At 49.8% G+C, this 12478-nt stretch overlaps 1 protein-coding gene across 11 annotated transcripts in view; it reads left to right on the top strand.

The window, feature by feature from the left end:
* The window catches only part of KATNIP (katanin interacting protein), a 186647-nt gene that overhangs the window by 11162 nt on the left and 163007 nt on the right, over nucleotides 1–12478 (top strand). For 8 of the 11 annotated variants that reach the window (XM_051847546.2, XM_051847553.2, XM_070065023.1 and 5 more), the window contains exon 2: nucleotides 10762–10817. The exons of the other annotated variants lie outside the window; for them this stretch is intronic. In XM_051847546.2, coding sequence (XP_051703506.2) covers nucleotides 10762–10817 — 56 coding nt within the window. The remainder of the gene's footprint in view (nucleotides 1–10761; nucleotides 10818–12478) is intronic. 11 annotated transcript variants of the gene reach the window in all.

Genomic DNA, 12478 nt, shown 5'->3' with positions numbered 1-12478 from the left:
TCTGACTCCTCTGCCCAGCTCTGTGGCCTCAGGGGTCAGTCACGCCATCTCTCAATGTCCAGGCCCTTCCACTGCAAGTGGAGGTTGTCAAAAGGAGCCTCCTATGGGCGGCTGTAAGGATCACATGACTTCATCTGTCTGAGCCCTTGGAGGGGTACTGGCACTCAGTAGGCACACAGTGAACATCCGCGGGGCAGGAACACATCTTTTCGCTTAGGTTTTTGGGCAATCTCATGACTATTTCCCATATTACTCAAGGCAGTTTGACAGATCACTGTGGTGGGGGGGGGGGCAAAAAGGCACTTTAATTTGTATCTGCGTACACATGGGGGCTACAGAAAGCTTGTGAGGAAATGGACCTAACGGAGAACGTGAGTTTTTCATGAAGCCCCTCATCCACACCCATTTTCACAAACCCACAGTCCTCACTTATATCCTGTGGGGAGCTGGGGTGGGTGGACGGGGCCGGTTTGGAGCGCGGCGCAGGCATGGGTTTCGGTGCTTGTGTGATGGATACAGAAGCAGACGGAAATACATTTCCGCCTGGGAAGCAGTTGTCCCATAAGCCACTGACTCGATTACAGAAGTGTGACATTTACTTATCTTTACCGTTTCAAACAGAAAGAAATCAATACTTTCCAATTATCTCCAAGGGGGTGTTAGACTTCCTCTGTCATCTTTTGTTTCCGCATCCCAGAGGGAGCAGGGGGAAGGGGGCAGGAGGGCACGGTGTGAGAAAGCATGTGGGCTCTGTTGCAGCTCCTAGGCCCGCCCCTCGGCCCTGCCCGCATTGTCCATTCAGAAACCCCACCATTCACCCGTTCGTGCATGCACCTGTCCGAATACTCTTCCGGGTGTGGGCCATTCAGTGATGATAAATTCAGACAGCTGCCTCTGATTTTGCAGCACTGATATTTAGTGGGGGAGGCAGACCACAGACACATTAATAGGAAAGAGATCAGATAAGTGCTTTGCAGAAGATGAAAGTCGGAAGGACGAGTTCACTGCAAGGAATCGAGTCCCTCTCAGCTCAGATCTGATTGCTGAGACCAAGGGAAGCGAGGGCTCTAGAACGAGGGAAAGGAGAAGGCCAGGGCCGGGAGGCAGGGAGGAATCTTGGGTGGAAGGGGCCGAAGATGGGCAGGTGGGGCTGCAGGAGCATGCCCTCGAGGAAGGAGAGAAGTCTGGATTGTGCCCCGGGCCAGGCCATGCTGAGGCTGGGCAGCCAGGGCAAGCTGTGTGGGTACTCTAGAGGGAAGCATTAGACAGTCAAGCCAGCAAGTGGTACGGTCTTACTTTGCTATGGCTGCTGGAGACCTACTAGGTGCCCAGTGAAAAATTCCAAGGAGGGATGCTAGGGTCTTGGAGCGGGAGAATGAACACCCTCAGGATATATTTTGGGAGCCCAAGTTGCCTAGAACTCACAGAGAGCCACTAATGGTTGTTTCTGGAAGAGGGGATGAGCAGCAGCTGAGCACCTGCGCTACGTAGAGCCCTGTTCTAAGTGTTTGACATGCGCTGTCTTAACCCAGACAGCAGACTCCAGTGTCGGGTCTAAGAGGACTCCCAGGCAGGGAATGAGTCCCCAGCCACACGATGTCTTCCCCAGGCTCTCATCCAATTACGAAGCCAGCCCAAGAATGCCCGGCTAAGCATTCCTCAACGAAGCAAGTGCGAGGCACGGTGCACAGGTTATAAATAACCGTTTCTAGCTGCCAGCTGCTGTTTGGGTTTGGAAAGGGAAAGAGGATCTTAGCATGACTTGTTTATCTCAGGTAATTTGGCAGTAAACCGGGCCCTGGGAATTCTGGTTACAGCGAAAATTCAAAGGAAGAGTGACAGGGATATTGTTTCAGGCTTTCAGCAGAAGGAATGGAATTTCGGGCTCGGAACCAGCCGGGAGGCGCATGTCGGCAGTGAAGGGAGAGGTGTGCGGCAGAGCCAGTGTGCACCTGGTGTTCCAACAGCCCTGCCCCCTGTCCAGCAGACTTCTGTTCTTTTCATGGGATGGCCTTAAGGAGGTTAAGGAGGTGCCCTCAGAAGAGGCCCAGGGCATCCAGGTTTCGTTTCATAAATACAGTTATTCCCGGAGTTGTGGGGAAGAGGGGTAAGCCGCTGCTTCCAACACCTGCGTCCCATATTGGAGGGCCTGATTCAAGTCCCAGCTAGTCTACTTCCTATCCAACTTCCTGCTAATGCATCCTGGGAGGCAGCAGGTGGTGGGCCAAGTACTTGGGCCCCTGCCTTCTACAAGGGAGACCCAGATGGAGTTCCTGGCTGCTGGCTTGGCCTGTCCTGGCCCTGGCTGTTGTGGACATTTGGGGAGTGAACCAGCGGATGGAAGATCTAAGATTTTTTTTTTATTATTATTTTTATTTTTTTATTTTTTGACAGGCAGAGTGGACAGTGAGAGAGAGACAGAGAGAAAGGTCTTCCTTTGCCGTTGGTTCACCCTCCAATGGCCGTCGCGGCCGGCGCACTGCAGCCGGTGCACCGTGCTGATCCGATGGCAGGAGCCAGGTACTTATCCTGGTCTCCCATGGGGTGCAGGGCCCAAGGACCTGGGCCATCCTCCACTGTACTTCCTGGCCACAGCAGAGAGGTGGCCTGGAAGAGGGGCAACCGGGACAGAATCCGGTGCCCTGACCGGGACTAGAACCCAGTGTGCCTGCGCAGCAGGTGGAGGATTAGCCTAGTGAGCCGTGGTGCCGGCCCTAAGATTGTTTTTGTCCATCTGACTTCTTCATTGTGCCTAGATGAAAATAAAACAAATAAACATAAAAAAATAGTTATTTCCTATTATCCACGGGGGACTGGTGCTAAGGCTTCCCTCTTCCCTATGCCACAATTCAAGGATTGCCAAGTGCCGTATATACCCTGGTGCTGTGTTAGCAGACGACTTATACACATCTTCTCCTACGCTTTAAATTACCTGCAGGCAACTTCCATTACCTCCTACGTGTAGAGGCTGTGTGAATGGTGGTTAATACCAAGACTAGAAAGGCTGCATGTTCAGTACAGATGTAGTTTTCATCTGCATATTTTAGCATTTATTTTCATTTAATTTAGGAAGCAGAGAGACAGACAGATATAGATTGTTCATCCGCTGGTTCACTCCCCAAATGCCAGGCCGAAGCCAGGAGCCAGGAACTCCAGCCTGGTTTGCCACGTGGGTGGTAGAGAACCCAAGTATTCGGGCCGTCATCTGCTGCCTTCCAGGGTGTACATTAGCAGGAAGCTGGATCAGTAGCTGCAGCCAAGACTGAAACCTGTCAATCCAGTGTGGGAGGTGAGCATCTTAACTGCTATGCCAAGCATCAGCCCCATCAGTATTTTCAGCCCAAGGTTCCTTAAATCAGTGGATGCAGAACCTGCAGATATCAAGGGCCGGCTGTCATGGTTTTGAAAAGTGGGATATTTTCTAGTCTTTTGTCTTAATTGCCTACTAGATTGAAAATGAGAAGCCTATTTGTTGAGCTTTAAATTTTTTTTTTAATTACTTGTCCACGTTAAACACGAGAAACCTCTGCTAACGTTGGGACACAGTGGGTTAAGCCGCCAACTGTGGTGCTGACATCCCATATGGTCCACAGTTCAAGTCCCAATTGCTCCACTTCCTGTCTAGCTCCCTACTAATGTCCCGGGGAAGCAGGAGAAGATGGCCAAGTGCTTGAGCCCCTGCCATTCACACATGAGATCCAGGTGGAGTTCCAGGCTTCTGGCTTCAGTCTGATCCAGCCTGGCTATTGTGGACATTTGGGTAGTGAAGCAACAGATGGAAGATCCCTCTCTTCCTTTCTATCTCTCCCTTTCTCTCTCTGTCACTCTGCCATTTAAATAAATAATTATCTAAGTAAATAACATTAGAAGCTTTCTCAGAAGACTGGATTTACAGTTTCTTTAGAAAAATTGAGTTCAGCAAGACCAAGTCTGTTCTGTCTGGGGAAGCTGGCAGCTGAAACTAACCAGTTATTCCCTGGATAGGGTGGGCAGCTGCCTCCTCTCCAGGCGGTCCTGTTCCCACCTGCTACTTCCCTCTGTCTGGCAGCTGCACACGTTTGAGTCTCGGTAAGTGCCAGAATCTTAGTTTCAGGGAGCATGCAGGAAGTTGGGCTGGAGCTGAGGACGTGCTAGGGTGCGGGTAGAAATGACAGTGGGTCCAGGGGTGCTTTTGTTCATGAACTTGGTGTGCACACAGGAAGCAGGGTGTAGTGAGTGTCCTGAGCACAGGGTAAGCCCGTGTTCTTCCCGTTCCTTGCTCTGTGACCTTGAGCAAGTTGCTTTGCCTCTCCGAGCCTTGTGGCTTTGTTGTTGCCACAAACAGGTAGGAAAGCCCAGGCTCTGTGACCCAGGAAAGGACCGACAGTGGCAGGTACACACGAAGCAATCATCAGACCTGACCCAGGCGAAATCACGATTTCCAGAGAGCCCATTTGGACAGACCTTGCCCTTTGTCTTTGTTCCTTTTTTCCTTTTTCATCTCTTCCAGCCATTTTGTAAGAACATGACCCTCACCAGTAGCCGATTGGCTTAGCGAAGAAACGGTTGTTTCAATTTCCAGAAACTGTATTTTGCCATCATTTTGTTCTTATCTCTCACACATTATAGATTGATCTCTGAAAAGAAGGCAATTTGTCCTCCAAAAATAAGGTTTTCTCTTTCGGGCAAGCTGCAGTGTCCTGGGGTTCAGAGAAGCCACTCCATTTCCCTGTCCAGGCTGCCCACCGCTCTGGGTGGGCACCTCTTATTATCTTTTTTTTTTAAATTGAGTTCAGCTGTATTTAGAGTTTTTCATCACTGTAACAGAACACCTGGGCATGCTAACTTTATAGAGAAAAGAGGTTTAGTTAGGTCACAGTTTTGGTGGTCTAAGCAGCACGGTGCAGGCTCTGGTGAGGACACCCACCCTTCATGCCGCCCTTTGGCAAATTTTAGAGGCAGGTGTGTGTAGGTGAATCATGCGGTGAGGGAGGAATTAGGAGCCTACATGGGGCTGGGAACACCAGCCAGAATTCCATGAGAAACACCTGAACCCCTTTTTATAGCACACTCCCAGCTGCCCTAAGGATTTTCTACTAGGCTCCAGCTCCCAAAGATCCACACCGTCATCCAATGCTGCCACCCTGGGAACCATGAACTTGGGGAGGGGAGGATGCTCAAACCTTATCCAAACTATAGCATCAGCTTTTGGATGTGTAATATTTTAAGTTTGAGGTTATGGAATAGGAAATAGATCCAAATAAATCATTCAAAAATTTAAATAATATTAAAGTCTACATGGAGAAGTCGCTCCCCGGGTAATTGTTTATACAAATAAAATCAATACGAGTATATATTCTTCCTCACCCGGTTTCTTGGAAAAGAGGTCGCATGCCCCATATACTTTCTGGCCCCCTCTTTTCTTCATTTAAAACAAGGCCACCTCTTAAGGATTTGTATGTAGTAGACTATAAGGAGCTTGCTTGGTTTTTCTTCCAGCTTCACGAGCTCCCGTGCCATTGTGTGGATTCACCATATTTCTTCAGCAGTTCCCTACCGATGGATTTCTGTTTTTTCCGTCTTTGCTATTGCAAATTATGCTGCCGTGAACACCTTGTGCATATGCGTCCTCCCTGTTTGTGGAGGTGTTTCTTCACAGCACATTCCTGGTAGCGATTTAGCTGGCTCAAAGGGAAAATGCATTTGTGCTTTTGACAGTGTTGCCAAGATACCCTCCACAGGGTTGGGCCATTTTGTGCTCCACCAGACCTTGCCAAGAATATACTGGCAAATCTCTGGATTTTTACCAATCCGTCTAGGTGAGAGAAAGCAGCCCCTCCATGGGATGTGTGTCATGTAAATTACATTTCATAGATACATCAGATGAGTGCAGCAGGAGCCCTCCGATGTGGCCATCAAAAGGACTAAGTTGCCTCGCGTTTTAGTAACCCCAGTGGCAGCATTGTCACCCCACTGGAGAGAAGCATGTTCTTTGTGACCGGGAGGTTCCAGCCTGGGCTTTCTTTGCCTATAGGATTTCCTCTGAGCCGCCTTTGTTCTCCCAAGTCCAGCCTTTGCTGCCACAGCAGAGCGTTTACCCCGAATAGTGGGAGCCAGTGTGTGATGTCAAGCCCGCCTCCCCACATTTGGCTTTGCAGGCACCTTGCTGTCTTCTAGGGCTCCTCAGGGCACCATCTGGCTGGAAGGGAACCCCAACTCCGCTGGGGAGTCATTTTCCTCAAACCCCTTTATTAGTTGCTCAGGGAATCAAAGCACAGTCAAAAGGTGCAGCACAGCAGAGTCCCTTCACACGGGCTGCCTCTCCCCGCGGACTGTTGAGACTGTCTTCGTTCTTGCACTGGTCTCAGGACCAGGCTGAGGGAGTCTAGTTTGTGGTGGTTCGCAGTGCAGGCTCGGGCAGAATTGCCCAGATGGAAAGCGAAGCTGCTCCACTCGCCAGCCGTGGGACACTGGGCAGGTGTCCTGAGCTCTTTGGATCTCACAGTGTGCCTCTGACAAGTGGAATAAGAAGAGTGCCTGTTTCACAGGGTAGCTGTGGGGAGTCAATGAGTTGATGTATTGCTCAGCCTGGAGCCCGGTGCCTGGCCCACTGTAGATCCTGACTAGAAGTGAGCTCCCATGGTGATGGTGATGGCGGTGGTGGCAATGACAAGGCTAACATAATGATGGTAATGATGGCAGTTGGCCGCATGCTGAGCCCTGAATCTGCATTTCTGTGACCTTCTACCAGCAGTTCAATCACTGGCCCTCAGCTTGGTTCTCTCCCTCTTTGCTTTGTACCCATGAGAATGGAGCTAAAGCAAGAGTCGGCCAGCCGCAGCCCATGGGCCACATCTGGTTTGCTGCTTGATCTTATAAGTGAAGTTGTATTAGAACAGCCACACCCGTTTGTTTACTTGTTGCCTGTGGCTGCTTTTGGGCTATGGTGGCAGAGCTGAGGAGTTGCATCAGAGACCTTCTATCCTTACAGCCTTCGCAGTCAAGAGTATTTTCTTTCTAGTCCTTACGGAATAAGTTTGCTGAGCCCTGGTCTAAAGGAGTGGTGGTAAAGACACAGGAGATGATGTCTCTGCATAGGTGCTGGCCGCATAGTAGGTGCCCAGTGTGTTGAAGCTGCATCCGCCAGGCATTTAACTTCCGTGAACTTGGTGCTGGGCCCTTGCCTGCACCCTCATCACTCTCTTCCCACCCGAAGAGGAAAGATGGAGTAGTTACAGTATGAATAGTTTAATTAAGAATACCATAAAATTATACCTTGCATATGTATTTCTATCATGTACTATACATTTCCATATGCACCAGAATTACATATGCACATTCATCCACAGCAATGGCTATAAAAAGCTGTATCCCGAAGGCTGTACTTTGCGGGAGGTGAAGGCTCTTTTTCAAAGGTAATTTTGACACTGATTTTTCCCTCTCCTGATGACTTCTGAAAGTCCTCCGAGGACGATGTGACTCCCCTCTAAATGGAAGCAGTGCTTATTACCTGTATCTACAGCAAAGTAAAACTGAAGCATCACAGCCTTGGGACCATTGAAAGGAAATTCTGAGTGCAGATAAAACCCTTCTAAAACCATACGTGGGAGAATAGGATTATATTTACAAAGATTCCGTGCAGTCACTTTATTTTGTTCGTTCTCTTTTCCTGCAGGCACACATCTATTCTAGAAAGTGTAGTACGCACGTATCATTTACATTCGATCTTATTTATTGCTTCCCAGCCCAAGCAGGCAGGTCACCTTGCAAAATGCAGAGGAACACCCCTTAATTTTGCAAGCGGCATATATTGATATTAATGTCACCTTCTTCCACTTCCCTGCCTGAGTTGTTGTGAGAATAAATGAGATAGAAGGTAGGAAGATACTCAGAGAAGCTAAGTGCAACAGACAGGCATAGTAGAACCTGGATGCAGCGTCTAGCTACCTGGAGCAGAGAGGCTCAGGAGTGCGGGGACTGGGCCAACCTGTCTTCCAGGGCGGTTAGGTAACAAATGCTCATAATTAGAGCAAATTATCTTCATTGGAAAGTAAGCGAATTATTTTCCAATTTCATGAGTAAAGAAGCTTCTAATGAACTCCAGTGGAGAGATTTGCGTTCAAATTTCAGTAGTTAAGCTCTGTGTTCTTTGTAGTAATATTTTGTTTTATGGACCACCTTAATTTTTTTTTTTTACTGTTCTTTATTGGTGTAATAGAATTTTAGAGATGAAAAGCAAACCTGAAGATGATTCAGCCCAACCCTCATTTGAAAAAGAAAATAGGAGGAATCTGTGGCCCTACAAGATCCTGTGACTCATCCAGGGTCCCACAGGGAGTAGTCAGCTGCGTCCAGCACTGTATCCCTTGGAGCTGGTGTGATCAGGAAAGCAAGGGCCTTGGCCAGACTGCAGGCGTGGCCGCGTTCTTGCCTGGACTGGCTGTGTCCTTCCCACTCTCTGCCCTTGCTCTGGGCCCTGCTGGTGTCTTCTTGCCCCTCAGCACTGCTGGAACTCTCTGGGCTATCAGCCACCCTGGCCTCCAGCCCACTTTGTCTCTGCCAGCTCAGGCCTATCTCGGGCTCCTGGCTCTGCACTGTATGGCCTATATATGGCTAGCCTGAGGACCCCCTCGGAATCCTGGGGCTGACAGCCAGAGCAGGTGTAGCCAGGGGGTTCTGGGAGCTGGCCATACTAGCTCCTGCCCATGAGCAGCAGGCGTTGGTAGATGATGATCAAATACAACTACTAGATCTTCTGGGCCCTAAATCCTGGCCTCTTTTTTTTTTTTAATTTATTTATTTCTGGTGTGTGTATGTGTGTGTGTGTGTACTTAATTGATGGACTGTGTTTTAGAACTTTCAGCAAAATGGAACAGAATGTACAGAGAGCCCCCATGTACACCGTCCCCATATACAAACTCCCCCAGCACCGTGGCATGTCCTCCTGGGCTCTTTTCTCCCCAGATCCTAGGCTCTTTGTCTTAAGAAAAAAGAAAATGCATACAGAGAGAAAATAGTTTTCAGTGGGTGCTGTGAGACACAAAGGCAGGCATGCCATCCATTTCCGATGACTCCGTTCTGTGCCAGCATCCTGGCCTTCTCTGCTAGTCTGCCTCGAGGCGGGAGGCCAGTGGCTGCTCACAGCATCAAAATTCCCCACACATACAGGGAGAGCCTGCCCTGCCTCTGTCTGTCTCTCTCTCTCTCTCTCTCTCTCTCTCTCTCTCTCTCTGTCTCTCAGAACCAAGTCCAAATTCCTGGGCTGGGATTCTGATCAGCTGCATTTGGGTCAGGTTTGGAGTGTGGGCTCACACACAGGGATAGCTGCCCAGGAGACCCCATCCTGTTTCTAGGGAGGCAAGGTGAGAGAAGAGGTCTGTTTACATTGTCACTAGGAGCTGAGCAGATAACCCAATAGGTGTCTACCACACCATCATACTGTTTACCTCATGCTTTCTAAATTCTCCAGCTGCATCTTTTCTGAATCTTTTTTTAAGGTTTATTTATTTATTTGAAAGAGAGAGAGAGAGAAGGAGAGACAGAGAGAGATCTTGCATTCACTGGTTCACTCCCCAAATGGCCTCAATGGCCAAGGCTGTTCCAGGCCAAAACCAAGAGCCAGGAGCTTCATGTGTGCCTCCCATATGGGTGCAGGGACCTGAGGACTTGGACCATCTTCTGCTGCTTTCCTAGGCGCATTAGCAGGGAGCTGGAGGGGAAGTGGAGCAGCCAGGACTCAAACCAACACCCATATGACATGCCAGCACTGCAGGTGGCAGCTTTAATTGCTATGCCACAATGCTGGCCGCTTTTGAATCCTTTTCTAATTCGGCTCCAGAGTTTGGCCATTTCTAGAAGCCCATCCTTGGGTCTCTTGGAGAACGCTCATCCCTTGAGCTTGGTCATAGGCCATGACTCCGCCTTGCCCCTCACTCATATGTAGCCTCCTGTAAGTGACCACATCCAGAGATGAACATCTGCCCTGGGTCTTGGTCCCTACCTCTTGACTCTCATTAAGATGTCTCTGCCTTCTGAGTGTGCTGACCCAGCGGGACACATGGTGTGGCAGTTTGGGAGATGCACTGCTGACAAGCAAGTGATTCTTGTGTTGTATTTTAAAACCAAGGCTGGCCATCAATTTTCCACCCAGGAATCCTATTTATAATGGACCCCTCCGTAACAGTTGGGAAAACTGCATTGGGAACAGCCTATTTAAACATGATGATATCTGGCCATTGAATTTATGCTCACTACCTTCAAATGTTAGTCTTCTGAGTTTTCTGAGAAAGGCAACAATTGTCTCAGAAATTGCCCATTATGCAGACTGCCAGTGATGACCACTCATTTCCGCCCGTGCCAGCACGGAGGCGGGGCAGCGCCTCGGTACGCACTCATCAAAGGTTATGTGTATGCACACGGTGGAAGGCATTTTTGTGGAAGGCGTTTTGTGTAATTCCAAACAATTTAATAAAAACGTAATTCAGCTGGGAAAACTACAGTCCATGGGCCCTTTCCGAGTGCAGATGATGTTCCAGATTAAAGGGCTGCAGGTTGGTTCATTATAGTCGAATCACATGAGTGTGTGAATTACCACTTTCCCTGCTGATGGCCCATTTCCAGAGTGTGCCATTTCCCCATTATAATAATAGGCTGCATTTTCTTAAAATCATTTGATTATGATTGGTCTCGTCTATTCAGTTTGCAAATAAAAAGCTTTCATGATCATAAACTAACGGTGGCTGCACAGTCTTCATCTCTGGTTCTGCTTTTGAACCGCTACAGGTCAGAGCCTGCGAAAGGCTGAGAGAGGCCGGTCCTGCTCCCGGGAGAAAAAGGAGGTAACTGAGTCCCTGGTGAGGGCTGGTGGGCGGCACCCCGTTTGAAAGCACCCAGGGGAGCAGGGTGGTGAGCAGATATTCCTGGGTCTCCTGCTTGTCTCTTGAGCCGCGAGTTGGAATCCCAGACCTGATGGTAGTAGATAGCTTACCAATCCAGTGTCGCTTGTCCTAACAATCTCTTACTGAGTGTCTCAGTTAGCTTCGCCTCTGTGAGAAACCACTCCCAATTTTTAGTGACTTAAAACAACAGCCGCGGAACATGGCTTCCAGTTCTGTGCGTCAGCACTTTGGGTTTCCCTGGCTGGTCCTCCTGGAAGTCTGGCTCTGCAGAGCTCAGCTGCAGCTCACCCATGCACATGCACTTGACCGACTGAGTGTCAGTTGGGGTGCCTCCGTGCCCCTGCACGTGTTCTCTCATCCTGCAGCAAGCTGGCCAGGGGTGGCCACATGGCTGTGTTTCAGAGGTGCACTGAGGGCGACAGCCGCTTCTGAGGCCCAGGCCCCTGGCTGGCACAGTGTCACCTCCGGCTGCTTGGCTAAGCTTCACGTCGCAAGGTCAGCCCTGATGCAAAGGCTGGGGAAGCAGGCCTCCCCTCCTGATGGGAAAGAGGGCAGAATGTAGTGCCATTCTTAACCTTGCCCGCTGAGTACACCTGCTCCGGGCCAGGCACCCTGGGGACGGGAACTAAGGGCTGGAGTTGGAAGAGAGGTGTAGCGGAATGGTTAGAAGTCAGCATGAGAAGTGCCATCACAGAAGGAAGCAGAAATCTGGGCACTGCACCCTGCCAGCAATGTCAAGCAAGGCTGTACAGAAACAGGGATGTGTAGGCTGCCCCTCAAAGGGGAGTTTTCCAGGCCAAGGAAACAGTGGGGTCAAAGTCAGATGCCACTGAGCTGAGTGTTAAGAGCCAGGACCCACAGGTTGTTGAAGTGCCTTTTTTTTTTTTTTTTTTTTTGTAAAGATTTATTTATTTGAAAGGCAGAGTTACAGAGAGGCAGAAAAAGAGAGAGAGAGAGAGGTCTTCCATCTGCTGGTTCACTCCCCAGATGGCTGCAATGGCTGAAGCTGTGCTTATCTGAAGCCAGGAGCCAGGAGTTTCCTCCAGGTCTCCCACATGGGTGCAGGGGCCCAAGGACTTGGGCCATCTTGCACTACTTTCTCAGGCCATAAGCAGAGAGCTGGGTTGGAAGTGGAGCAGCCAGGACTCGAACCAGTGCCCATATGGGATGCCAGCGCTGCAGGCGGTGGCTTCACCCACTATGCCACAGCGCCGTCCCCAAAGGGCCCTCTCAACAAGTCCCAGGCTATGGGGGGGGGGGGCAGAATTTGAGCCTTGGTGCCCCATCATAAATGTCCACCAGACCTGAAATTCATCCACATCCACATACCGACGTTTTCACTGTGCACTGACTTCGTCCCAGTGATTGACAAGGCAAAGGTGGCAGCAAGACTTGTTCCTTCTCTTTCCATCTCTTGGTTCCACTTTCCTCGCCGTTAGCTCCCAGGCAGCTCTGGGGAGGGACCTTGAGGTTGGACTGTGAAGTGCCTGGAACCCTTGGCAGTTACTCTCACCCTCCTATTGTCTCCTTTCTTGACTGTAGCCAGAACAGCCAATGCAGGTTGAGGGCAGGGAGATCACTTTGGAACTTTGATGCGGCTG

Source organism: Oryctolagus cuniculus, chromosome 19 (genome assembly GCF_964237555.1).
Source record: "Oryctolagus cuniculus chromosome 19, mOryCun1.1, whole genome shotgun sequence".
NCBI lineage: Eukaryota > Metazoa > Chordata > Mammalia > Lagomorpha > Leporidae > Oryctolagus > Oryctolagus cuniculus.
This window is presented reverse-complemented; position numbering and strand designations above follow the sequence as displayed.